General features: G+C 32.1%; 3 protein-coding genes and 1 long non-coding RNA gene across 4 annotated transcripts in view; 2 read left to right on the forward strand and 2 right to left on the reverse strand.

Annotated features, from left to right (window-relative positions):
• Window positions 1-27,062, reverse strand: part of LOC135838864 (uncharacterized) — a 166,415-nt gene that overhangs the window by 5,234 nt on the left and 134,119 nt on the right. The window lies entirely within an intron of this gene.
• LOC135838811 (exocyst complex component 3-like) lies at window positions 352-10,326 on the reverse strand. Its single transcript, XM_065354587.1, has 2 exons — window positions 8,141-10,326; window positions 352-953 (listed from the first exon to the last, which is right to left on the reverse strand). The coding sequence occupies exons 1-2, from the start codon at window positions 10,142-10,144 to the stop codon at window positions 486-488; spliced, it is 2,472 nt and encodes an 823-aa protein (XP_065210659.1). The 5' UTR covers window positions 10,145-10,326; the 3' UTR covers window positions 352-485.
• LOC135842829 (uncharacterized) lies at window positions 15,136-16,273 on the forward strand. Its single transcript, XM_065360485.1, has 4 exons — window positions 15,136-15,258; window positions 15,353-15,554; window positions 15,667-15,951; window positions 16,077-16,273. Exons 1-4 carry the CDS (start codon window positions 15,196-15,198, stop codon window positions 16,166-16,168), a joined length of 642 nt encoding a protein of 213 aa, XP_065216557.1. The 5' UTR covers window positions 15,136-15,195; the 3' UTR covers window positions 16,169-16,273.
• On the forward strand, window positions 21,817-23,117 carry LOC135842837 (uncharacterized). The gene is made up of 4 exons (XM_065360495.1): window positions 21,817-21,957; window positions 22,049-22,247; window positions 22,355-22,624; window positions 22,738-23,117. The coding sequence occupies exons 1-4, from the start codon at window positions 21,895-21,897 to the stop codon at window positions 22,827-22,829; spliced, it is 624 nt and encodes a 207-aa protein (XP_065216567.1). The 5' UTR covers window positions 21,817-21,894; the 3' UTR covers window positions 22,830-23,117.

Here is a 27,062-nt window from a genome sequence, read left to right on the forward strand (position 1 = left end):
GCTGGACAATCGTCTCATTCTCCCTCCTCCAAAATATAGGATTAAGGTTGTAATTAGACATAATTTATATTTTTGAATTAAATCTTAGATTTAAGATGTAGGTATACATTTTCAAAATGAGGCACAAAAATTCATTTTTCGAATTTCTTGCTAATTTTAGAAAATTCAAAGTGGGGCTAAAAATGGAAAAAATCAAAATTTTAGCAAATTGACCTAGAAAGCTACTATTTTTCTTCATCATCAATTATCATAATTTTTATTTATTTTGTCTGTATGTTTGTCTTCATTTCGAACGCTTTCGTAATTTAGTTCGTTCATTTACTATTTTGAAAAAAAAAAATACAAAAAAAATACAAAATAAACAATTTCTTTATAAACGAATAACACATAATACCAATAAATAAAATTCATAACAAACAAATAATACATGATAAATAATACTTCAGGTATAAACATGAGTCTCGTATGAGTATGAGGAAAAAAAATCACGGTATTTGTTGAAAAATACTCCTTTGCTGAGCAACTTTAGCTCTATTCGAGTTCGATTGTCTTAAAAACGTCACTTTCTCTCTTATCTCCGAACGTGACATATCACCGCGTAACATTAATAATCGAGACAGATGATCTTCGGTGATATCTGGGAACTTATCGACTAACGTATGCAGATCTAAAGACAAAATATCCAGATCTTCGCTCTTCAATACTTCAGCCAGAGCTGTAATCGCGTCTAAAGGAGAATTAACTCGAGTCGTTACATCGGGAGCGACTTTTACAAAAAATGCTCTCAATTGCTCTACTTCTCGAACAATCTTCGAGGCGGCTTGTCTACGTTCTTCCAGGGTACGAAAGGTGATCTTTTTCTGTAACATGGCGATTATGTATCTTTTGGCTACCAAGTCTTCGGCTTCGAATATAATGTATTCGAGATTCTTTCCTTTCAGATGAATGTAATCCTAACGCAAAAAAAAATATAAATTAATATCGCGAATTGAAAAAAAAAGTAGTCTACAGTCCAACTGGCAAAAAGTGCTTCAGAAACTGAATTTGGTTTGAATTTTTACGACTCAAAAATTTGGGTTGAAGTCGGTCCCTCCCCCTCAAATATCAAATAGAAATGAACTGTTGTAAATCTAAGACCTGTCAAAATGAGTTGAAATTTCGCGAGAAATTTGAATATTTTTACAAAAACGTTTTAAAAGCATTTTTGAAGAATTTTGAACCCAAAATTGGGTTATGTTTTTTGAAATTATCGATTCAACTTATCAAAATGGGCTGAAATTTCGCGAGAAAATCAAATATACAGATTCTTATCTGATTTTTGGTTCAGAATTCTTCAAAAATGATCAAAAAAACATTTTCGTAGAAAAATTTGATTTTCTCGTGAAATTTCAACCCACATTGATGGGTCGTATTACAATTTTCCATTACTCAATTTTGGGCTTAAAATTATTCAAAAATTCTCAAAAAACGTTTTTATGAGAAGATTTGATCTTTTTGCTAAATTTTAACCTATTTTAATTTTCAGAAATTCCAAAAATCATGATCCTAGTTTGGACTCAAACTTCATCAAAAATGCTGAAAAACTACATTTGCGGAAATATATATATATATATTTTTTGCAGAAATTTAATGCATTTTGATGAGTCAAATTATATTTTTTCAAAAATATCAAAAATTATGACCCTCATTTGGACTTGAACTTCATTAAATTTTGATTTTGGGATATGATTTTATGGATTTTTGAAAAAGTGTCACATGACCTAGGCTACCAAAATAGGTTAAAAATTTTGCAGAAAATCAAAAATTTCCTTCAACATTTTTTTCGAGATGTTTTAAAAGAATTTCAAGCTTAAAACTGGTCATCATTTTCGACTATTACTACCTATGAAAATAGGTTAAAATTTTGCCTATAAGATTACAACATGGACGTCATCTCTGTGTGGCCCATTTTGATGGTCGCATAGCACTTTTTAATATTCACCCCCCCCCCCCCCATCATAAAAAAGACTTACTTTTTTGCAAACGCGGAGGCTGAAAATTCTTCAAAAGAGCTAAAAAAAATACGTCAAAATATTCAAATTCATCGTGAAATTTCAACGCTTTTTGCTTGGTCGCATCCCAAAAAATTATGACCGAACCTTGGCCAAAAAATTATTCAAAATTGCTCGAGAAAAATTTATGGAAATTTTATCCCATTTCTTGAAAAATCTTCTTTACAAAACATAAAAAATCGTGAGTCAATTTTAGGTTGTGAAATTTTTCAAATAATGCCCAAAAAACATTTTTGTCAAAGTACATATTTGAATTTCTCATAAAATTTCAACCAATTTTGGTAAGTCGTGTGGCATATTGTCAAAAATTCCAAAATTCAACAACCTATTTTGAGCTCAAAATTGTTCAAAAAATGCTCAATAAAAATTTTTCGACAGTAATTAAATTTTAAAAAAAATTTCAACTCACTTTGTTAGGTCGCATTACAATTTTACAAGAAATTTGTAAAATAATACCCAATTTTGAGCTCAAAATTAATTGAAAATGCCCCAAAAAACGAATTTGCGGAAATATTAAAATCTTTCGCGAAATTTTAACACATTTTGATAGATTGAATTATACTTTTTCAGAAATCTCAAAAATCGTGAACCAATTTTGAGCTCAACATTTTTCAAAAATGTCAAAAATGCGTAGAAATATTTGATTTTTTTGCGAAATTTAACCCATATTGATAGGTCGAATTATAGATACTTTTTCAGAAATTTTGAAAATCATGACCCAATTTTGAGCTCAAAATTCTTTAAAACTGCTCAAAAAACGTATTTGTGGAAATATTTGAATTTTTAGCGAAATTTTAGTCGATTTTGATAGGTTGCATTACACCTTTTCAAAAATCTCAAAAATCCAGACTAAATTTTGGGTTCAAAATTCTTCAAAAATCCTCAAAATAGGTAATTGTAAAAATATTTGATTTTTTTGCGAAATTTTAATCCAATTTGATGGGTCGAATGAAATACTTTTTTAGAAATTTTAAAAATCACGACCCAATTTTGAGCTCAAAATTTTTCAAAAATGTTCAAAAAATGTATTTGTGGAAATATTTGAATTTTTCGCAGAATTGTAATCGGTTTTGATGGTTCGCTTTACATCTTTTCAAAAATCTCAAAAATCCAGACCCAATTTTGAGCTTGAAATTTTTCAAAAAATTCTCAAAATAGGTATTTGTGGAAATATTTGATTTTCTCGCAAAATTCTAACCCAATCTCAGAAATCCGGACCGAATTTTGGGCTGTAAATTCTTCAAAAATTCTCAAAATACGTATTTGTGGGAGTACTCGACTTCTTTGCGAAATTTTAATCCAATTTGATGGGTCGAGTGCAATACTTTTTTCAAAAATCCAAACCCAATTTTGAGCTCAAAATTCTTCAAAAATTCTTAAAATAGATATTTGTGGAAATATTTGAATTTTTCACGAAATTCTAACCTATTTTGATGGGTCGAATGCAATCCTTTTTCAGAAATTGCAAAAATCATGATCCAATTTTGAGCTGAAAATTCTTCAAAAATGTTCCAAAAACGTAATTTTGTGGAAATGTTTGATTTTTTCTCAAAATTTCAACTCTTTTTTATGGGTCAAATCATCAAATGCAGTAATTTTTCTGAGTTTTTCAGAAACAAAAGTCACGAGCCAATTTTGAGCTCAAAATTTTTCAGAAATGCTCAAAAACGCATTTGTGGAAATTTTTGAATTTTTCGCGAAATTATAACCAATTCCGATGGGTTGATGTAATACTTTTTCAAAAATTTCAAAAATTATGACCCAATTTGAGCTCAAAATTCTTTCAAAATGCTCAAAAAACGTTTTTGCGGAAACATTTGAATTTTTCGCGAAATTCTAACCTATTTTGATGGGTTGAATGTAATGCTTTTTCAGAAATTTCAAAAATCATGATCCAAATTTGAGCTCAAAATTCTTCAAAAATGCTCCAAAAACGTAATTTTGTGGAAATATTTGATTTTATCCCAAAATTTCAACACATTTTGATGGGTAAAATCATCAAATGCAGTACTTTCTCTGAGTTTTTAAGAAGTTTCAAAAATCACGACCCAATTTTGAGCTCAAAATTCTACAAAAATGTTCAAAAAATGCATTTGTGGAAATATTTGATTTTTTTGCGAAATTTTAACCAGTTTTGATAGGTGATCCCAAAAATCCTAACCCAATTTTGTGCTCAAAATTCTTCAAAAATTCTGACATTATAATCCAATTTTGAGCACAAAATTCTTCAAAAATGCTCAAAAACGTATTTGTGGAAATTTTTGAATTTTTCGCGAAATTTTAACCAATTCTGATGGGTTGATGTAACACTTTTTCAAAAATCTCAAAAATCATGAACCAGTGTTGAGCTCAAAATTCTTCAAAAATTCTCAAAATACGTATTTGTGGGAATATTTGATTTTTTCGGAAAATTTTAACCCATTTTGATGGGTCGAATGTATTACTTTTTCAGAAATTTCAAAAATCATGACTCAATTTTGAGCTCAAAATTCTTCAAAAATTCTCAAAATGTGACGCGGCCAGCGATACCATACCATATGTCGGAAAACTTTTTTTTGAGATAATCGCGTTTTCATGGAAAAAGTCAGAAAATATCAAAAAAAATTTTTTTGTCGATTCATATACTATGAAGCCTATACTTTGGAATGAGTGTCCCACCGATCTCAAACACGTCGTTTTAGTGGTGAAAAACCGGTTTTACAAAAGTGCTTTTCATAAAAAAATGTCCAAAAAAAAAAAAAAAAAAAAAATTAAAAATGTTACAAAAATAACCCAAATTTTCAAACACGTTTTTCTCAGAATTTTGGTTTTTGAATTTCAAAAAATACGCAACATTGAAATTTTGAAAATTTGTCAGATTTTAATATTTTGAAAATCTGTTTGCACCATTGAAAAGAGGAAGAAAAACACTACCAGAAACCACAATAAAACGAAAAAAATTTTTGCCGACATATGGTATGGTATCGCTGGCCGCGTCACAAATACGTATTTTTGGGAATATTTGATTTTTTTGAGAAATTTTAACCCATTTTGATGGGTCGAATATAATACTTTTCAAGAAATTTGAAAAATCACGGCCCAATTTTGAGCTCAAAATTTTTCAAATATGCTCAAAAAATGTATTTGTGGAAATACATATTAAAATTTTTCGCGAAATTTCAATCCAATTTTGACCTCAAAATTCTTCAAAAAATTCTCAAAATACGTATTTGTGGGAATATTTGATTTTTTTGGGAAATTTTAACCCATTTAGATGGATCGAATGTGATACTTTTCAAGAAATTTGAAAAATCACGGTCCAATATTGAGCTCAAAATTTTTCAAATATGCTCAAAAAATGTATTTGTGGAAATTTGAAAATTTTTCGCGAAATTTCAATTCAATTTTGAGCTCAAAATTCTTCAAAAAAGTTCTCAAAATACGTATTTGTGGAAATAATTTGATTTCTTTGCGAAATTTCAATCCAATTTGATTAGTCGAATGTAACACTTTTTCAAAAATCCAAAAAATCCTGACTCAATTTTGAGCTCAAAATTCTTCAAAAATTCTCAAAATACCTATTTGTGGGAATATTTGATTTTTTTGTGAAATTCTAGTCCATTTTGATGGGTTGAATTTGAAACTTTTTCAAAAATCTCAGAAATACACCCCCAATTTTGGGCTCTAAATCTTCAAAAAAATTTTCAAAATACGTATTTGTGGGAATATTTGCTTTTTTTTGCGAAATTTTAATCGGTTTTGATGGGTCGCACTACACATTTTCAAAAATCTTAGAAATTCAGACCCAATTTTGAGCTCAAATTCCTCAAAAATTCTCAAAATACGTATTTGTAGGAATATTTGATTTTTTGGGGGAAAATTTTAACCCATTTGATCGGTTGAATGTAATACTTTTTCAAAAAATTTCAAAAATCATGACCGTATTCGGAGCTCAAAATTCTTCAAAAATGCTCAAAAAATGTATTTGTGGAAATATTAAAATTTTTTTCATTATACATGCTACGAAAGTATAAGTTTTCCGCCCTCCGTGCATGCTACGAAAATGCTCCATGTTTACCCAGGTCGAAAATGAACATCTTTTAACTTTTAAAGCGCTCTGGAGGCGGAAAAAAGCATTCTACGGAAAAATGAAGTCGAGGAAAATTGTAGAGAATTAAATTTCCAATCGACATAATGTCTTCAGTTTTTTTCTAGGAGGCTCAGTATTCGATATATTTACTATGAAAAAAAGGAGTCATACTCATCACTTTAACCAAAAACAGGCGTAAAACTTATTTTCGTAGCATGAATAATGAAAAATATCTTACAATGCAAGAAGCGACGTGAAGAATGTTTGGTCTCGTGCTTTAACTCACCTCGCCTTCGGCTCGGCGAGTAAAATTGCACTCGACCAAACATACTTCACTTTCGCTCCTTGTATTGTAATATACTATTGCAAAATTTCAATCCAATTTCAAGCTCAAAATTTTTCAAAAAAATTCTCAAAATACGTATTTGTTTCCACACTTGATTTCTTTGCGAAATTTTAATCGAATTTGATGGGTCGAATGTAATACTTTTTCAGAAATTAAAAAAATCACGACCCAATTTTGAGCCAAAAATTCTTCAAAAATGTCCAAAAAAACAAAATCATGACCCGATTATTTATTACTTAAAATTCATCAAAAATGTTCAAAAAAAATATTTGAAGAGTGATATTCCAAAACTCGCTTTGTCCATTTTCACAACTTTTCAGGAGAGAGGAAAAATAGTTTCCCTTTAAACGGGTAAATTGGCTTTTTAGGCGAGTTTAGCACTTTATTTGGGTGGATTTATGATGTAGGAGTGTAGGTATACATTTCATCCACTAAATACTGCTGAAAAAAATTTCAATAAAAATGGACAAAGCGCGTTTTGGAACATTATTTTTTTTAATTTTTTAGTGAATTGGCTATTTAGGTGAGTTTACAACCTCATTTTGGTAGGTTGATGATATAGGAATGTGAGTTAATACTTCATCGACCAGGTACCACTGAAAACCCAACTTTGATAAAAATGGACAAAGCGAGTTTTGGAATATCACTCTTCATTTGTAGAAATAATTGAATTTTTCGCAAAATTTTAATCAATTTTGATGGGTCGTAGGTTACATTTTTTCAAAAATTCCAAAAATTCTCATCCAATTTTGGGCTCAAAATTCTTCAAAAATTCTGACGTTCTCGTGAAATTTCAACCTACTTCGATGGATCAAATTATTTTTAAATATGAAGAGTGATATTCCAAAACTCGCTTTGTCCATTTTTATCAAAGTTGGGTTTTCAGCAGTACCTAGTAGATGAAGTAGGTATTAACTCACATTCCTACATCATCAACCTACCAAAATGAGGTGTTAAACTCACCTAAATAGCCAATTCACTAAAAATTAAAAAAAAAATAATGTTCCAAAACGCGCTTTGTCCATATTTATTGAATTTTTTTCAGCAGTATTTAGTGGATGAAGTGTATACCTACACTCCTACATCATAAATCCACCCAAATAAAGTGCTAAACTCGCCTAAAAAGCCAATTTACCCGTTTAAAGGGGAACTGTTTTTCCTCTTTCCTGAAAAGTTGTGAAAATGGACAAAGCGAGTTTTGGAATATCACTCTTCATATGTATCTCAAAAATCATGACCAAGTTTTGAGCTCAACATTTTTAAAAAATTCTCGAAAAACGTAGTTACAAAAATATTTATTTTTCTTGCTAAATTTTAAACTAGTTTGATCGGTCACATTACACTTTTTCAAAAATCCCAAAAATCATGATCCAATTTTCAGCTCCAAATTCTTCAAATCATGATCCAGTTTCGAACTCGAAATTCTTCAAAAATGCTTTAAAAACGAAAATGTGTAATATCTAACTTTTTAGTGAAATTTCAACCTATTTTGATGGGTCGAATTGTACTTTTTCAAAAATTTAAAAAATCTGACTCAATTCTGGGCTCAAAATTTTTCAAAAATATCAGATTTTCTCGCGACATTTTTGGACCTTAAAAATACAATCCAACTTTACTCTTTTTGCCGACTGAACCGTGTACTAAAACAATCTCAAAAAAGACTAGAATAATTACTTGAAAATAATCCTCCAACGTAACGCATATCGTATCAATCGGTATCGAACTGGACACCCACTTGGTGGTGATCAAATCTTGAAAATGACTATCCAAGTCCAAGAAAGCCTCTTCTAATAAATACAGAGCCGCCTCGTTCCTCAGATTTTGGAACGTCTGCAACAACGAGTCGTAATTCGGTATCGCCAACACGTGTCCGTCCAAATTCCAGTAATGTTTCCTCATTTCTTCGGCTAGTTGCTGGAACTGCAGACAGTTATTTGTGATGGTGATCATATGATGAGTAAAATACGGTATCAGGCTACGATCTTCGAAGTGTTTCTTCTTCAGTTTGATTATAGCTTCTCGGTACAGTTTACCGAAATAGTTAACTTGATCCATACCTAGAACCAAAGCTTTCTGGACTAAATCGGGACCGATGGTTTTAGCCACTTGGAGATTCTGATCTATCATTTGGAATATAATAACCGGAGTTGCGGTTTGATAACATCCGTCGGGGCTTTCTTCGGGGTGTATTTCGGAATGCCAGTCTTGTTTCTCGGTTTCGAGGGTTTTTTGCATCCATTCTTTGTAGTTTGTTTCCATTCCGTCGAGATAGTTTTGTTGCAGTTTATTGACGACGTGAGGTTTGAGAAGTGGACCGACGGATGATATGTCGATGTTCAGATCAGGATGCTTCATTAGTTCGGGACCGAAGTAGGTGTTTTTAATCCACGATAATATGCTAACGTATTCGTTACCTTCTAATCCGTTCGAGATGATTTCTTCCAAATGCGCGGATAAGCTTTGATGATACATGTGGACGAATTTATTCACGATATCGTACGAAGGAGGAAAACAAGGTCCGCATAAGGTCTTAACGACTCGTAAATCTTCCAGCACGAATTGCCTGCTCAGTTCCAGGTACGTAACGAGCCACATCTTGTTACCAGATCGTTCGTCTACTTGAATACCTTCGATACGTTGAGAGACCGATTTCTCCAGCTCTTTGAACGCCATCTCGCGCCATTTCTTCGGCCTCCCTGGAGGAAGGAAACCGCTCTGACGTTGTCTTTGGAGAGCTACAGCGTCGGATTTCTCTTCTCGTTCGATGATCCTTAATGCTGTCACGATTACCGTAGGTTCTTTTCGAACGATGGTTAGAGTTCGACCGAGCACGAGCTTGAGTTGTTTCTCTAGTAAGGAACTGAGAGCTTCGACGTCTTCGAAGTACGCCTTCAGCAGCATCTTATCAGCTACCGATTGATTGGGTAACTTGTGCAGTTCGTAGAGTAAATCATCTCGAGAATTCTCCAAATCGATTAGACACTGATGAGCATGCAGTAGTTTACCGTCGCTGATCCATTGCTTGGTTTTTTCTACGCTTTCGGGTACGGTGAACAGATGTTTAAGGTTCTCGATAGCAGTGACGTATTGCGAATGACGCATGTTCTTATTCTTAACCTCTTGCAAAGCGTTACCCAGCTTGGGCAGTTCGGATAACTCGTCTTGAATGGATCGAATAGAAGTTCGAACTTGAGGAACGCACTGGAGGAAAGATTGAAGTTGATTTATAGCTACTGTAACGTTATCCAGTTGAGCTTGCATCGTTGTTTTCAACATAGCTTCGGTCGAAGCGAACTTTCTGCTTATTCTACGTTTATATTGTTCGACTTTCTCGAGATGGCCGGTTTTCTGGAACATGTTAGCGGCTCGTTTCATCGCAGCTAGCTCTGCTTCGCGTTTCATATCGTCCATGGTTTGCTTTTCGGTCCCATTTGATGTAGATAATAGATCGGTTTTAGAAAGCTCGGATTTTTTTAGCAAGTGAGCTTGTACGAGACGTTTCATACTGGCCGGTTCGTTGGGTTTTTTTGGCCGATCTAGATCTGCTCGTACAGCATTAGAGATGGTTCGGTGCTTGAATTGGTCCATTTTCTCCAACTGGCTGGTTGTGGTTGATGGGACGAGGATGTCGTGTTTTGGAGGCGTTTTCTCCGATGCATCTCTATCTACTGTATCCATTTCCGGCGTTCGTTGAGTAGTTGGTGTGAGATTATTGTGCCATGAACGAGAGCTCGACAGTGTTGGAGATCAACTAGAGTGCATGTTCGGTGATCGGAGACGACTGTTGATCGAGAAATGATTCAAATGTAGAGAAAAAATTATTAATTCAAACGAACACTCATTGATAACGAAAAAAAAATAAAAAGTTTTGTTTTCATTCTATGCAGTGTTGCCAGATTTCAAATTCACGAAATTGAAACTCGATTCTGTTATTTGATTGGTCGTGGTCGGTGATTCGACCAATTAGAAAAAGGATGAACTTGGCAACAGTGCATTAGTGTTTCAACAAATTTTTATTTTTTTTTTAATTTTATTTTTTTCTGACACAACTTGCTCATTTTTGGAGCTGTTTCCAAAACTATTTGTATTTTCGTAAAGAGCGAAGGAAGAATTTACTCGTTGGGAAAAAAGAAAAAATACTTTTATAAAAACATGCCAACGCCAAACCAAGTCACTTATATGTATCTAATACATTGTGACTGTTTAAAAAATATATTTAAAAAAAAAATTCACGAATACGAAATGATTCACGAACCAAAAATTTACCTCAACTTCAGTCAAACTCGATACATTTTGCACTGTAAATCATGATGAATTATTCAAACCGACGAGATAATAATTCATCGAGCTTGATTCAGCTCAACTCTGCAACAAATACCTACTCGAGTGGAATGGAAACAAATGATCACAATCATAACCAGAAAATGAAATTAGAATCTCGAATTCGATTCACAAACAGAACTCGTATCCATCTTTTTCCAAAAAAAAAAAATAGGGCAACTTTGGGCAACCAAAATAGGTGAAAACAGTAATCAAACCAGTTACAAGACTGGAGCAAAACACTTCAAAGTAAAAAATAAAAAAAAGGCAGAATATTTCATTAAGAAATGTTAGAAAAAGACTTGTTTGGCAATTACTGGCAGAAAAGTGAAAACGATGTAGGTACATATTTTCAGATTACCATCAGAAAAGTGAGAATTTTTCGTGATTTCTCGCAAAAAGGTAAGACGTTGACAATAATTCTACAAAAAAGCGGAGCATCTTACACCATTTTTGAAAACTATTGAGATTTTTTGAAAATTTCTTTTACAAAAGAGCGACTTTTTTACTATTTTCCATTTAATTTACTGTAGCAAAAGATTGAAATTCCTTGGAAATTTTTAGGTAAAAAAGCAACGTTTTTTAGCAGTTTATTTCTGATGGGAAGCACAATATCAGAAAACATCAATTCTTGGAAATTGAGTAATGGCGAAAGTTCAGTGAAACTTTTGTCGAAAAAGTACAACTTTTTGGCAATGTTTATGTGAAGAAAAAGTGACTTTCGTTATAACCATTTTTAAATCAAGGATTTTTGGCAATTTTTAGCAACAAAGCGAGACTCGGGTCATTTTTGAAAAAAAGTGAGATTTCTGGGCAATTTTTGAAAAATAGTGGAACAGTTGACATTTTTTTCAAAGGTGCGACAATTTTTAGCAATTCTTGCCAAAAAAATGAAACTTTTTTACAAGACTTTGTAGCAAAAAAGTAAACCCTTTCGGCAATTGAGGGGCTTCATGGCTTCATGAAAAAGGGGCCATACTTAACTTTTTTTTCACTGAAAAGGGGTCGAATGGGGTTGGAAGGTTGAAACATGCAAAAGGCACTTGGGGTACACCTCCCCCCCATTGTACTGTGAAAATTTGGACCCTCTACGTCAATTTGGAGGTGCTACAGGCTGTCTGAAAAATTGAAAAACACGTAAAATAGCAAAAAAAATCCACTTTTTTGACCCTGGAGAGAGGTCAAATAGAGTTGGAAGGTCGAAACCTGCAATAATCACTCATGGGGCACACTCCCATTGTATGCTGAGAATTTGGACCTTCTAGATCAATTTTAGGGGTGAGGGGGTCAAAAACTAGGGTCAAATGTGGTTTTTCCTATCTTAAATGGGGCGGCGATGACCTAGGAAGCTGAAATTTGGATATGTTGATCACAATGGGGATACTGAACCATGGTATGATTTTGGATCCTTTTCATGCATTTGGGGTCATATTATGCGCCTCCAAAAAAATGACCTTTTTGTAAAAATGGGGTTGAAAGGTTGAAACAGGCAAAAGTCACTTCGGGTACATCCTCCCATTGTGCTGTGAGAATTTGGACCCTCTACGTCAATTTGGAAGACCTGCAGGCTGTTTGAAAAATGGAAAAACATGTAAAATAGACCAAAAATCCACTTATTGACCCTGGAGAGAGGTCAAATAGAGTTGGAAGGTTGAAACCTGCAATAATCACTCATGGGGCATCCTCCCATTATATGCTGAAAATATGGACCTTTTAGATCAATTTTAAGGGTAAAGGGGTAAAAAATTGGGGTCGAATGTGGTTTTTCTTACCTTAAATGGGGTGGGGATGACCTAGGAAGCTGAAATTTGGATATGTTGATCACAATGGGGGTACTGACCAATGGTATGATTTTGGACCCTTTTCATCAATTTGGGGTCATATTATGCCCCTCCAAAAAAATGACCTTTCTGTAATTTTCAACTTTGACCCTTCAAACTGCGGTGGTCAATTCTAGGTCCTAAAAGAACCCCATTCCCCAAGTTTGAGTTGATTTGATCAATTAGAGCAGATTCCAGGTCATAAAATGTAAAAATGACCATTGTGCTAAAACTTATAAAATAGTATATTACTTATAAAATAGAATCTAACACACCGGAAATCGTCTAGTTTGAGCTCAAAACGTTGAGCACTATCATAATTTTTTACCCCTGTCCTTTTTATCCAAAGTTGGGCCTACCTCAATAGCCATTATTTTTTACAAAAATGTGGCTTAAAAAAATCAAAACGACTCTAAAGTGACCAAAAAATGTTGAAATTTTGCCAAAAACGATCTATTAGTTGTCAGAATAATTATTAAATTGATTGGTTCTTTCTTATCTAAAGAGTCTAAAAGTGTGGTTTTTGCCAAACTAGCAGAAAAACTCCTTTATTTGAGATTTCTTGGAAATTTTTAGGTAAAAAGCTAGAAATCAACATTTTTTTAGCATTCAAGTTTTGATAGAAATCACATTAGAAAGCAGTAATTTTAAGAAATTGAGTACTGGCGAAAGTTTTGTCGAAAAAGTGACTTTCGTTGACGATTTTTGAAAATAAAAAAAGGCATTTGAACTTTGTTGCGAAAAAGTTACAATTTTTAGCAATTTTAAGAAAAAACATAGCTCATAATTTTAGTAGGTAGGTAATCAAAAAAGTCCAAAAAAGTAACCAAAAAGATTATAATAAGACGCAAGCAAGGCTTTTCATTGTGGAAAAAAATCACAAAAAAGTCAAAACATTTTACTAAAAATGGTAAACAAAAGTATAGGTTTTCACAAATTCAAAATTCTGGGTTTAAAAGCGAAAATTTTTGGCAATTTTTTTTTTTAGTAATATTTTTAGTGAAGAACAGTAAGACTTTTTGAAAGTTTTTGATATTTTTAGAAAAAAAAACAAGATTTTTGTCAACGCATTATTACTCTTGGGCTTGGGCAGAAAATTTGTGCCTTTTTTGCAACTTTTTTGCAAATAAAGTGATCGAATTTTTGTAAAAATGTTGGCAAAAAGCCAGTTTTTGACAATTTCCGAAAAAAAAACCGAAGATTTTTGGTAACAAAGCGAGACTTTTTGTCCATTTTTTGAAAAAAGTAACACATTTAAAAAATGTTATCGACAAGCGACAATTTTTTAGAGATGATAAATTTCCAGAATTAATTTGAGTACCTATATTTCGGAAACTTGCGGAAACTTTCCGGAAAGTTTTTGGAAATTTCTATTTCTTCAAAATATGAGGTAGTCCCGATATATTTTGAAAAATTGTCATTTTAAAAATGTCATTTATCAACGCTAGTCTTCTAAATTTACCTTTATTCACAAATTTTTGATTTTCAAAAAATTAACAGTTTTCTTACGATTTTTCCACAAAATTTACAACAATAAACTTATGAATTGGAAAGTTGCCAGGAATTTCCTTTATAAATCCGTGGAAAGTTTTTTATCATCGCAATTTTAAGAAGGAACAGAGCTTATACTCGACCCACCCCCTCCCCTCCCCTCTCCTTAGGCCAACTTTTCAGAAAAATCTTGCTTTTTGTCCCAAAAAATTTTTTTTTCTATTTGTCAATTGTCAAAATTGCAAAAAAATCATTTTATTTTATCAAAATTACCGAAAAAATATCATTTTTTTTGGTCAAGATCGCAAAAAATCCTACTTTTTTGTAAACACCTTAAAAGACTAGTTTTTTTTTCTTAAAATTGCCCAAATATATTTTTTTCTTGCAAAAATTGCTGGAAAAAAAAACATTTTTTTCAGTCAAAATTTCCAAAAATAATCTCTTTTTGTGACAGAAAAATTTGCCATTAGTGTCAAAATTTCAAACAAAAATTAAGTCGAATTAGACAGCCAACAGCCTAAATTTTATTTTTTTTTGGTCCAAATCTTCAAAAAAATCATACTTTTTTGTAAAAAATTTTTAAAAAGACCAATTTTTTGTAAGAATTGTAAAAAGACTCATTTTTTGTAAGAATATTATAGAAAGATCCATTTTTTGTAAAAATTGTAAAAAACACCCATTTTTCTTCAAATTGTCAAAAAAAACCTCCGTTTCACATCAAATGACATCAAAAATTGCCAGAAAGTTATATCTTTTGCCTAATTGCAGTAAAATTCGTTTTTCAGTCATTTCTATACAATGCTCATTATTTTATTGCGAAAAAAAGTTTGGCATTGTATTGCAAAAAATCTGCCAGTTTCCAGTTTCGTCAAAATTGCAAAATTAAAATTGAAATCAGTTTTAAAAAAAAAATTAAAATTTGATTTAAAAAAAAAATGCTCGTAGAAATTCGAGCAATATATTTTTTCTTGCATGACGTTTACTATTCGATAACACGTGTTTGAATGACTAAAATGCTCAGTTTGTTTCATCATCAGCTGGTATGGTGTTCCTTTGCAAAACATTCATTTCTATCGCATTCGCATCCGACTGATCATCATGTTTAGATGCGTTGTGCCGAAAATACAACGTGCTGTGTTGAACAGCCGAGTTCGTTTCCAGGTTGGTGAATGCATTTTTTATTTTGATTCCACTTGAAATTCTTGTGTATTTATGTTTTTACGATGTTAATGTTAGTTTCTTTAACACTTTACAGTCCAATAATTCCGCTGATAGAAACTCTCTTTTAAGTCAAATTGACTTATTGACTAAACAGGTAGAAGCGGCCGAAGCCAATGCGGAACTAGCCAAAATTGGCGCAATACTAGCCAAAGTGAGAGAAATAATAACCGTAGCCGATGCTAAAGCAGCCAAAGCCGAGTCAGATTTTGTATACGACCAGCTTTTCGGAAACAACGGTAACATTGAGAACCATGAATGTTAATTATAGCTCGTAGCTGTGGTCAAGTTGAATATCATAACAGACTTCAATTGTATTGTATGAATTTCTTTGTCGTATTTTTTGTGCAGACCAAATCGACGACGACGAGAGAGCTGCCGTAAAGAAAATGCTACAAGAAGTGGATGAAAAATACTATAATTCCGGCACTCTACAGTCGTCCGATACTTCCCCAGATAGGAAAGAGTTTCTTTCCCCAGATAGAAAAAAGTTTCTTGAATTATTGACTAATCAACTAAAAGCGGCCAGAGCCTATGCAGAACGAGCCAAAGCTGATGCGATACTTGCCCAAGCCGATGCTAAAGTAGCCAGAGCCGAGACAGAGACTGTATACAACCAGTTATTCGGAAACAACGGTAAGATTGAGAACCATGAATGTTACTTATAGCTCGTAGCTGTGGTTAAGTTGAATATTATAATTATAATTTATAACAGACTTCAATATGGTACTGTATGAATTTATTTTTTGTATTTTTCGCAGACGAATTCGACGACGACGAGAGAGCTGCGATAAAGAAAAAACTACAAGATTTGGAGGAAAATTACATCCGTAACCATAATACTAAAGCGTAAAGTGTATCTTACAATATAGAATGTGTATGGATAGCTGGTATTCATTTCATTATGTGCACTATTGTTGTTGTTGTTGTTTTTTCCTCCAATAAACCAATATTATAAATAAAACACGTTTTCACTTTCATTTGGATCAAATTTTCAAAAAATCTTGCTTTTTTGTCGCAAAGAATTAAGAAATCAGTTTTTCTATTTGTCAAAATTGCAAAACAAAAAAACAAAAAAAATTTATATTATTTTCATCAAAATTATTCATTGAAAAAAATCTTACTTTTTTGTCAACATCGCAAAAAATTCTACTTTTTTAATAAAAACGGTAAAAAAAAGTCACTGTATTGTCATGATTGCCAAAAAAAGCTCATACTTTTTCTTAAAATTACCAGATTCTCTTGTTTTATGCCAAAGTCGCCAAAAAAACCCTTTTGCAGTCAAAATTGCCAAAAAAAAATCAGTGTTCTCTAATCAAAATTACCAAAAAGTTTTACTTTTTTTCTGTCAAAATCAAAATTGAAAAGAATGTCTATTTTTATCTAAATTCTTAACATGTTTTGTTTTTTCATTCTTCAAAATTACAGAAAAAACTGTTTTTGGTCTTTCCAGGCAGCCATTTGTTGAAATTGGAAAAAGGAAAAAGTTTTCTCACTTACCAAAATTATCAAAAGATCTCATCTTATCTTATCAAAACCACAAAAAATGTTTATTTTACTTTTTTTGTGTCAAAATCATAATTGAAAAAAATGTCTTATTTTTTTTATCAATTCTAACATTTTTTTTCAAAATTGCAGAAAAAACAGTTTTTGGTCAAAATTTTCAGACAGCCCTTTGTTAAAATTGAAAAAAGGAAAAAGTTTTCACCAAAACTAACAAAAAAATAAAAATCTTATTTTATCAAAACCCAAAAAAACCTTATTCTACTTTTTTTGTGTCAAAATCATAATTGCGAAAAATGTCTATTTTTTAATCTAAATTCCCAAGAATTTTTTTTTTAAATTGCAGAAAAAACTGTTTTTGTCAAAATTTTTAGGCAGCGCAACAGTGCTTTGTTAAAATTGAAGAAAGGAAAAATAGTTTTTACCGAAACTACCAAAAAATCTTACCTTATTCTTATTCTATCAAAACCACAAAATTTTACTTTTTTTCTGTCAAAATGATAATTGCGAAAACTGTCTATACAGTGACATAGTGTGGTTGGCCCGCACCTGCTAAGGTGGTTCTTATGTTAAGTACCCCTTAGAAGGATGCCTACTTTATTTACGCCTTATAATATGGAAACGTGTGTATTTATCTTAAAGAGCTAGAAATGTACAAATCCTCGATTATTTGTACATTTGAAGTCAGAGGTGGAAGAACCCTTCTTATTTTCAATATAATTTATTTGACAGGGTTCTGCTACCCCTATGACGTTTATTATCATAAATAGGGAAAATAGGCAATTAATTATGTAAATTTATTGCAAAGAATGCTCGCTTATTGACAGGTCGCGGCATCTCTTTGAGATTTGCCGACACTGCGAGCATTTCTATCCCTTTTACACCATGTGACCACGAGGGAGGTACCTATTTCATCCCTTTTTCTATATAAACAATCGTTTTAGCGCCAAAAATCACTTGGCTCCTGAACCTGCAGTAAATGGTAACCTCGTCGCAATGTCCGTACAGTCGCGTTTTTTATTATAATATTTCTATCCTTACGAGCAGAAATATTTCATTAAATGATAATTTTATTTGTGGTCTACCCCTTTCGGCTTCACCACCATCAGGGGTGCGGTGAACCCCCAACGTCTACGAGGAGCGCCCCCCGGGTTCACTTGGACGGCCCCCCTAATGTACAGTTACCCCCCCCCCCACCTCGCATATTTTTTCTCATTCACTATAACAACATTTTTGCCCAACAGAATTTTAATTTCATAGATTTTTTAAAAAAATAGTTATTTTTTTTTCAAATAAAAAAATATTGCTGACTATCATTTTCTGCGACTTGAACATTCAGCTAAATGGAAGAGATAACCAGGGATGCAGTGAGGTTTTCTCAAAGAGGGGGAAAACTCAGATTTTTAGACATGAAAAATCGGAATTAGAGGTGTTTTTTTGAGAACCTTTCGTGATGTGTGATAATTTTATGAAAATGAAAATGATATAACTACTCGAGCGAAGCGAGAGTGAAAATTTTCGAAAAATAGGCTCAAAAAATGAGAAAAACGTCCATTTTTGCATGTTTTATTTTAAATCGCTCACAAGGGGGGCAATGGCCCACTTCGTCTTACTCACATATTACTAGTTGCCAATATGGTAGGTATGTAAAAAAAATTGAGGGGTGGAGGGTTTATTTTCATTGGGGGTCTTATTCTGATCGATGGAGCCTTACACTTCTAACGCAAATACATACCAAATAAACCCAATAATTTTAAGGAAAAGTTCCAAGTTCTGAAGTTGAAGTTTTTTAAAAATTCAAAGCGATATACCTAATTCATAAAATGGTGGAGGGGGTTTCATTCAGATGGGCATGAAATGGACTATGGAGGCCTCATTTTGATTAGGGCGAGCCTTACATTTTTGTTACAAGTAATAATTATACCCAATGATTTTGAGTAAAAGTTCTGAGAACTATTAAACACATTTTTTTAGCAAAACAATATAACTAAAAAAAAAAAAATCGGCCCCCCCAAAATCGTCAACGAGGAATCGCTCCTCAAGAATATGCCTTCACCGCACCCCTGACCACCATCGCGTGTGGTTGATTCGTTTTTAATTTGATCATGGATCCGATGATCAATAAATTGTGTCTTTTTGGTAGTCCACCCTGAACCGGTCAGGTACGGACTATGCAAAGAATTAAAATGTGCCTCATTTAGTTAAGTTCCATCACAGCTTCTAGTATTAGTGAAGCCCAGGCAAGCGATGGAAAAAGTGTACAGTTTGGTAAGTAAGTTCGATGAACTTAGTCATTTTTCATTAATCTAATCCTAGCGATTAATTAATGTTACTGGTCTAGTTTACTATCTCTGAGGGCAGTAGACTTGATCAATATAACTTATGTTATTTAAATTTATTCGAATGGAGTTAGGCAAAATTACATCTTGTTTCTTTTGGAAAATAACTTATTTTACTCATCGTTACTATTCTCTGGCTTTTATAGTTACGATAAAACAATTGCTGTGAAATTGTACTAAGATGTAAAAATGTTAAATTCTGCCTTAAAACGGTCCTTAGGCAACCTGTATTGTTAGTCATAAGAATAAACGTTGTCTATGTAAATTACGTTTTAATAAAATGATTTTAATTTGTTGTAATGTTTGAAATTATTTCCTATGTTACAAGATAACTTTGCATACCTATTACCAGTTCAGCATAACATCTAAAAAGCCTCTTCAATTGAGCTATCCAGGCAATAGGACATTTATTCTATCCTTAGGGAATAAATGGACAAAACTAACCACTATAGGAAGGGATTCTTCTCTCTCTCTCTAACACAGTTATGCTAGAATTAACTATATCAACAGTACGACACAAAAGTAGTATAGTGCCAGGTGGCTTTTGTTTCTAAGTGGAAACTGGAAAAAGCTAGCGAGATGAATGAAGCGGCGTTGAGTAGGGAAAAATAAGGGCTTTTAAAAGCAACCTTGAAAATTTCAGGAAAATGCACAAGGTGTCCAAAAATTGAAAAACAGGTTTGGTCAAAAAAATTCAAACCGGTTTTTATTGGCGCAATGTATTCTACACACTAAGGCGACAAAAACGTGATATGAATTTTTTGAAACCGGTTCACTAATTTGCAACCAGTTTACAAAAAATACCCAAAAATTGTAGATAGAGAAAAAAGTTTGGAATAAAAGTTGTAGAGCGTGAAAAATCGAACCATTTTCGCTGATCAGATTTTGAAACTGGTTCATCAATTTGCAACCAGTTATGTATTAAAAATTACCTAAAAATTGGAGATTCAGAAAAAAACTTGAAACAAAAGTTGTAAGGTGTGAAAAATAACACAATTCTATTCAACTCAATCACATTTTGAAACCGGTTCATAAGTTTGTAGGTACTTGGCAACCAGTTTTTGACAGGCACATAAAAATTGAAGAAAGAGAAAAAAAGCGCGTGAAAAATTGGACTTAGAACTACATATTTTTGCTAGGTAATCAGATTTTGAAACCAGTTCATTAATTCACAGCAAGTCATTGAAAGTTACTTGGTGACAAATTACTCGTAATAAGCCAGTTTTAAAATTTTTCACTCACTACAACTTTTGTTTCAAGCTTTTTTCTCAGCTATCTTAAATTTTTAGGTGATTGTCAAAAACGGGTCGCTAAATGCAAACCAAATAAACTGGTTTCAAAATGTGATTTGACAGTTGTGTAATTTTTCACACACTACATCTACAACTTTTTGTTTAAAGCTTTTTTCTTTATCTACAATTTTTGGGTATATTTTGTCAACTTATTGTGAATTAATGAACCGGTTTAAAAAAATTCATATCACGTTAGAATACATTGCGCCAATAAAAACCGGTTTGAATTTTTTGACCAAACTGGTTTTTCATTGTGTTATTTTTCACACCCTACAACTTTTGTTTCAAGCTTTTTTGTAAATCTCCAATTTTTAGGTAATTTTTAATACAGAACTGGTTGCAAATTGATGAACCGGTTTCAAAATGTGATCAGCGAAAATGGTTCAATTTTTTACGCTCTACAACTTTTGTTTCAAGCTTTCTTCTCTGTCTACAATTTTTGGGTATTTTTTGTTAACTGGTTGCAAATCAATGAACCGGTTTCAAAAAATTCATATCACGTTTTTGTCGCCTTAGTGTGTAGAATACATTGCGCCAACAGAAACCAGTTTGAATTTTTTGACCAAACCGGTTTTTCAATTTTTTGGACACCCTGTGCATGGGCCTGAAATTTTCAATGTCGCTTTTGAAAGCCTTTATTTTTCCATACACAACGCTGCTTTATTCATCTCACTATTCCACACTTGAAAATAAAAGCCACCAAGGCGCTAATTTTGTGTCTTACTGTATATTTTTTATCTAAATTTCCAACAAGTTTTTTCTTTCAACATTGCAGAAAAAACTGTTTATGGTCAAAATTTCCAGACAGCACTTTGTTAAAATTGAAGAAAGGAAAAAACTTTCACCAAAACTACCAAGAAATCTCATCTTATTTTATCAAAACCACAAAAAATGTTCCTTCTTTGTACAGTACAAACTGTAATAAATGGCTTGAAAATAAAAAAATCAAAATATCTAGAAAATCATTTTTTTTTTTTGTCACAATCGCTGAACTCCTTCTCTTTAATGTCACAATTTCCAGTAAGTTTTGCTTCTTTGTTGCAAAAAATGTCTATTTATGAAAATTGTAAACAAAAATAGTTAAAATACAGGGTGCCCAGAAATATCGAGTACCCCTAAAAAAGTTTTCTACTAAAATAGGCTACTTTGGTTGATTAAAGTTCTGTTGGTCACAGTGAATGATAATAATGATAGCACATGATTGGTTGTTGGACTGAAGAGATAACATTCCACCAATCATATGCATTATTCACCTTGCCAACCTATATTTTCAATGAAAAACTTTCTTTGGGGTACTCGATATTTTTGGGCACCCTGTAGCTTTTCTAATTTTTTTGTCCAGATTGCAGCTCGAATGACTAAAATACTCAGTTTGTTTCATCATCAGGTGTTCTGTTGTATTTGCATTCATTTCTGATTTCATTCGCATCGTCTGACTGATCATCATGTTTAGATGTGTTGTGCCGAAAATACAACGTGCTGTGTTGAACAGCCGAGTTCGTTTCCAGGTTGGTGAATGCATTTATTTTGATTCCACTTGACATTTTTGTGTATTTATGTTTTTACGATGTTAATGTTAGTTTCTTCAACACTTTACAGTCCAATAATTCCGCTGATAGAAAGTTTCTTCTAAGTCAAGTTGACTTATTGACTAAACAGCTGGAGGCCAAAGTCGATCCGGAACTAATCAAAGCTGGTGTAATACTAGCCAAAGTGAAAGAAATACTAACTGAAACCGATGCAGAAAAGGCCAAAGCCGAGTCAGATTTTGTATACAACCAGCTCTTCGGAAACGACGGTAAGATTGAGAAGCATGAATGATACTTATAGCTCGTAGCTGTGGTCAAGTTAAATATAACAGACTTTAATTGTATCGTATGAACTTCTTTGTCGTATTTTTTGCAGACGAAATCGACGATGACGAGAGAGCTGCTGTAAAGAAAACGCTACAAGAACTGGATAAAAAATACGATAATTCCAGCACTTCACAGTCATCCAATACTTCCACAGATACAAAGTCTATCTTAAAAAAAGTTGCCTCATTGACTAGAGAGCTAGAAGTGGCCAGAGCCAATGAAGAACGAGCCAAAGCTGATGCGAAACTTGCCCAAGCCGATGCTGAAGTAGCCAAAGCCGAGGCAGAGACTGTATACAACCAGTTATTTGGAAACAACCGTAAGATTGAGAACCATGAATCATACTTATAGCTCGTAGCTGTGGTTAAGTTGAACATTATAACAGACTTCAATTATTGTATCGTATGAATTTCTCTTTCGTATTTTTTGCAGCCAAATTCGACGACGACCAGAGAGCTGCGATAAAGAAAAAACTACAAGAATTGGAGGAAAATTACATCCGTAACCGTAATCCTAAAGCGTAAATGTATCTTTAATATAGAAATGTGTATCGATAGCTGGTAGGTATTCATTATGTGTACTATTGTTGTTATTGTTTTTTCCTCCAATAAACCAATATTATTATACCTAGATAAAACACGCCTCTCTTTAATCAAAAATGTCACAATTTCAAGAAAATTTTGCTTCCTTGTTGCAAAAAATTTCTATTTATCAGAATTGTAAACAAAAATCGTTCAAATATGTACCGGTAGCCTTAAATCTTCCTTTTTTTTTGTCCAGATTGCAAACTTTTGTAAAAAGGATCAATTTTTTGTCAAAATTGTCAAAAAAAGTTCGTTTTTCATCAAAAATTACCAGAACGTTCTTCTAGTTTTGTCAAAAATTTACCAAAAAATCTGTTTTTTTTTTCAAAATTTTGGTATTAAAAAATCTTATCTTTTAGCCAAAATCTTGAAAATCCAAATTTTTTTGTAAATACTGTAAAAGTGGACCCACATTTTGACAAAAAACCTGTTTTATAAAAAATATCTAAATTGCTAAAATATCACATTTTGTTTGGTTGCCAAAATTGCGTTAAAAAACATTTTAAAAACTGCAAAAAAATTATTATTGTACCAAAACTACCAAAAAAAATATCACATGTTTGGAAAAATTGCAAAATAGCTATTTTTGGTCAAAAATTGCCAAAAAAAAGTTTTGTTTTATTCATGAAAATTGATAGAAATGTTTTTTTGCCAAAACTGCTTAAAACCCATTCTTTTTAGTCAAAATTTCCAGAAAGACCGGTTTTTTGTGACAACAATTTTTTTTGTCGAATTCGCAATCAAAAAATTCTCTAGATCAATAAATCTTGCTCTTTTAGTCCAAATTTTCAAAAAATCAGACTCTCTCGTAAAAATTGTGAAAAAGACCAGTTTTTTGGACAAATTGTTTTTCAAAAAAATCAGGAATTGTACTCAAATCTTTCTCAAAAAATGTAACTTTAGTAACCAAAAAAGCCGGAAAAAGTAACCAAAAAGTAACCAAAAAAAAATGTTGATGTAAAAAAAAAGTGGCAACCAAAAAACTTCAATTCCTTACAAAACATTACATTCTATTTCAGATTATAAAAAAAAAACAAAAAAAAACGTACCTATATAACAAAAATTTTGATAGCAGTTTTTTCAAAAAACACAGAAAAAATATCGAAATTCGAATACAAACCATTTTTGAAAAAGAAAAAAAAAACTAGCAAAAGCTCAAACCCGATACCTAATTTACCAAAATTTCGAAAGCAAACTACTCGTAGATCAAAATACAAAAAGAACGTAGAAGAAAAATTTTGGATTCCGGAAACATAATCGAAAAATGTGTTGAACTACAGAACAAATTGAAAGAAGAGGGGGGGAGTCTACCGAAACAGGGAGGAACGAAATTTAATCTTTTAATCAAAATCATTTCAAAAAATCAAACACAAAAATACCAATCGTAAAAAGGCAGAAATGTTGACATGAGCGAGGATTTGAGGGGAAAAAAATTATTCTAGTGTTAAGAAATAATAAGACAATAATTTTTGAAAAAAATTCCATAAGAAAGAAGCGAATCAGTTTAGATCGGGAAACTTATTAAAACTGACAAGAAAAAAGGGAACGGTGGAGGAGAGGAGGGGAGAGATAGCAATCCAAATTTGAAAAAAAAAATCATTTTAAAAATTTGAATACAAAAAAGTGTACGTGCTTTCAAAATGAAAAAAAACTCCATCAAAACTGTCGAAAATTGACACGATTCAAAAAAAAATGGAAAAAAGGTGACAAAATTATTGAAATTGAGAGAAAATGACCAAAACAGGAAACAGAGCGAAGATCGAGATCTGGAAAGAAAGAAAATTAATCGAAAAATAACGTTGAAAAACCTCTTCGTGATCTTCTCTTAATAAATCAAAATCGCGAAATTCAAAATAACCAAAAAACAGAGTTTTGTGAAAATTTAAAAAGTTGAAAAAAATCACGACGATTCCAGAATAAAAATTCGATTAGAAGTAGAAAAACTCCACCAAAAAAATTAGGGTAAAAAGCATTAAAATTCAAGAAAAAACATCGCAACAATTGAAAACAAAATTTACGAAATTCAACGATAAAATTGCGAAAGATGGATAAAAATTTATACACAAGACAAAAACACGAAATTCGGGGAAAATCGTCAAAAAATTGAAAAATTAAATCCACGAGAATTCAACAGAATAAGATTTGAAAAAAAAATCAAGAAATCCTCAAAAAATTATAAATAAAATCATCGAGTCTCAAAGTCCAAAACACTCTCAAAAACTCGAAAAAAATCTGTAAACAGGAGAATTCCGCAAAAGTTTGAGCAGAAAAAATTACCAAACTTTGGGGCTAAATTAGGAGAAAATTTTATTAAAAAATTCAAGAAAAAAGGTTTTGCCAAAATGACCAACAAAAATTTGGACAGAAAAACGAATCCATAAAATTCAAAACAAAATAATGAAAAATTATGGAAATAGAAAATTCTCGAAAATACAGTTCAGCAAAAATCATTAGGTGAGAATTCAGAACAGAGAACTCGCGAGAATTAAAATTAGGTGTAAATTCGGAAATGAATGGATAAATTTTTGAGCAAAATTTTGTAGCAAAATTGAAGAGAAAAATAATTCGAACTTGAACAAAAAACTGTTCAAAGAGAAAGGAAATCCGGAGGACCTTCCCTCATAACTGGAAGGGAAGAGGAAAAGAGAGAGAGGGATCAACGCATGAAACATATCAAGATACAGAAAAATCCACCACAAAAGGTGAAAATAAAAAATAATAATTTCATCAAATCTCGAAGAAGCTTCCCTCCTTTCTCGAAAAAAAAGATCAAAATTTTAAGGAAATTATGATTTTTGGAAGAAGAAAAATCACAATTCTACAAAAAAGTGAGCCAAAAAAAATCACTTGTTTTTTTAAAGCACGAAACTCAAAAAAAACTGTCGAAATAAAAAAAATGCGGTCAAAATTCAGGCAAAAAAATGACCACAATTTAGAACAAAAACCACAGAATCGTGTGAAAATTCAAAGTTGACCTTTCTCGAAAAAAAAGATCAAAATTTTAAGGAAATTATGATTTTTGGAAGAAGAAAAATCACAATTCTACAAAAAAGTGAGCCAAAAAAAATCACTTGTTTTTTTAAAGCACGAAACTCAAAAAAAACTGTCGAAATAAAAAAAATGCGGTCAAAATTCAGGCAAAAAAATGACCACAATTTAGAACAAAAACCACAGAATCGTGTGAAAATTCAAAGTTGAAAAGCTGAGTCAAAACTGTAGAAACTTTGCCAAAATTTGAAAATAGAAAAAAAGGAAATTCTGAGAAAATCGTTGAAAAACTCGAAAAAACAGAACTCGCGAAAATTCAGAAAAATCATACCCGTTAGAATAGGGAAAAATCAACAAAAATTTCAAAAGAAAACTCACCAAATCAGCGAAGAAAAAAATTCACAAAATTCAAAAAAAACCATAGAATCAAAATAAGGAGAAATCCCAACTATTTGAGCAATAAAATCACACAATCTAGAGGGAAAATTTTTATGAAAAAATCACGAGAATTCAAGGTAATAAAATTGGGAAAAATTCAGGCGAAAATCTTCATCAAAATTCAGAGCAAAATCATGGAAAAATTATTTTAGAAAAAAATCACCACAAAAATTCAAGATGTGAAAATCAATCAAAACAGGAGAAAACCTACTAAAAACCATCGAGAAATTCAAAAATAATAATATGTACCTGTTGAAATTAACCCCCCCCCAGCCCCCTGTAGGTACATTTCAAAAGAAAAACCATCAAAATAAAATTTTGAAAAAAAAAAAGGAAATTGGTGAAAGATCTAGGAAAAAGTAACTTTTAGTAACCAACATTATTAAAAAGTAACCATAAGTTACTAGTACAATCCCTGGAAAATGCTTTCTTGTTAAATTACCTTCAAAATCATTTATTTTTTTTTGCCAAATTTGGCCATAATTTACCCCAGAATCCAATTTTTAAAATGAATGGAAGGGGAAGGGGAAGGAGGGGTGTCAGGAATTTTTTTTCAAGAAAGGCAATAGTTTTCAGTAACAATCTATAGCTAAAAAAATGGAACTTCGTAGCATTTTTTTTTCAGCAAAAAAGTGAGACTTCTTGGCAATTTTTGACATTCTTTGGTAAAAAAGCGAGACTTGATTTTATTTAGCCCCCCCACCTTCACGTAAACTTGAAGTACCTTTTGCAGAGACAAAAGAGCTT

The sequence above is a fragment of the Planococcus citri genome, chromosome 1 (assembly GCF_950023065.1).
Source record: "Planococcus citri chromosome 1, ihPlaCitr1.1, whole genome shotgun sequence".
Taxonomy (NCBI): domain Eukaryota; kingdom Metazoa; phylum Arthropoda; class Insecta; order Hemiptera; family Pseudococcidae; genus Planococcus; species Planococcus citri.

Excerpts from the sequence above, each read along its gene's own strand:
- LOC135838811 (XM_065354587.1), bottom strand. The coding sequence starts at position 10,144 with ATGGATACAGTAGATAGAGATGCATCGGAGAAAACGCCTCCAAAACAC. Across the intron at positions 954-8,140 it reads CGTTGGAGGATTATTTTCAA|GATTACATTCATCTGAAAGG; the intron begins GTAATTATTCTA and ends TTTTTGCGTTAG.
- LOC135842829 (XM_065360485.1), top strand. The coding sequence starts at position 15,196 with ATGTTTAGATGCGTTGTGCCGAAAATACAACGTGCTGTGTTGAACAGC. Across the intron at positions 15,259-15,352 it reads ACAGCCGAGTTCGTTTCCAG|TCCAATAATTCCGCTGATAG; the intron begins GTTGGTGAATGC and ends AACACTTTACAG. Across the intron at positions 15,555-15,666 it reads CCAGCTTTTCGGAAACAACG|ACCAAATCGACGACGACGAG; the intron begins GTAACATTGAGA and ends TTTTTTGTGCAG.
- LOC135842837 (XM_065360495.1), top strand. The coding sequence starts at position 21,895 with ATGTTTAGATGTGTTGTGCCGAAAATACAACGTGCTGTGTTGAACAGC. Across the intron at positions 22,248-22,354 it reads CCAGCTCTTCGGAAACGACG|ACGAAATCGACGATGACGAG; the intron begins GTAAGATTGAGA and ends TATTTTTTGCAG. Across the intron at positions 22,625-22,737 it reads CCAGTTATTTGGAAACAACC|CCAAATTCGACGACGACCAG; the intron begins GTAAGATTGAGA and ends TATTTTTTGCAG.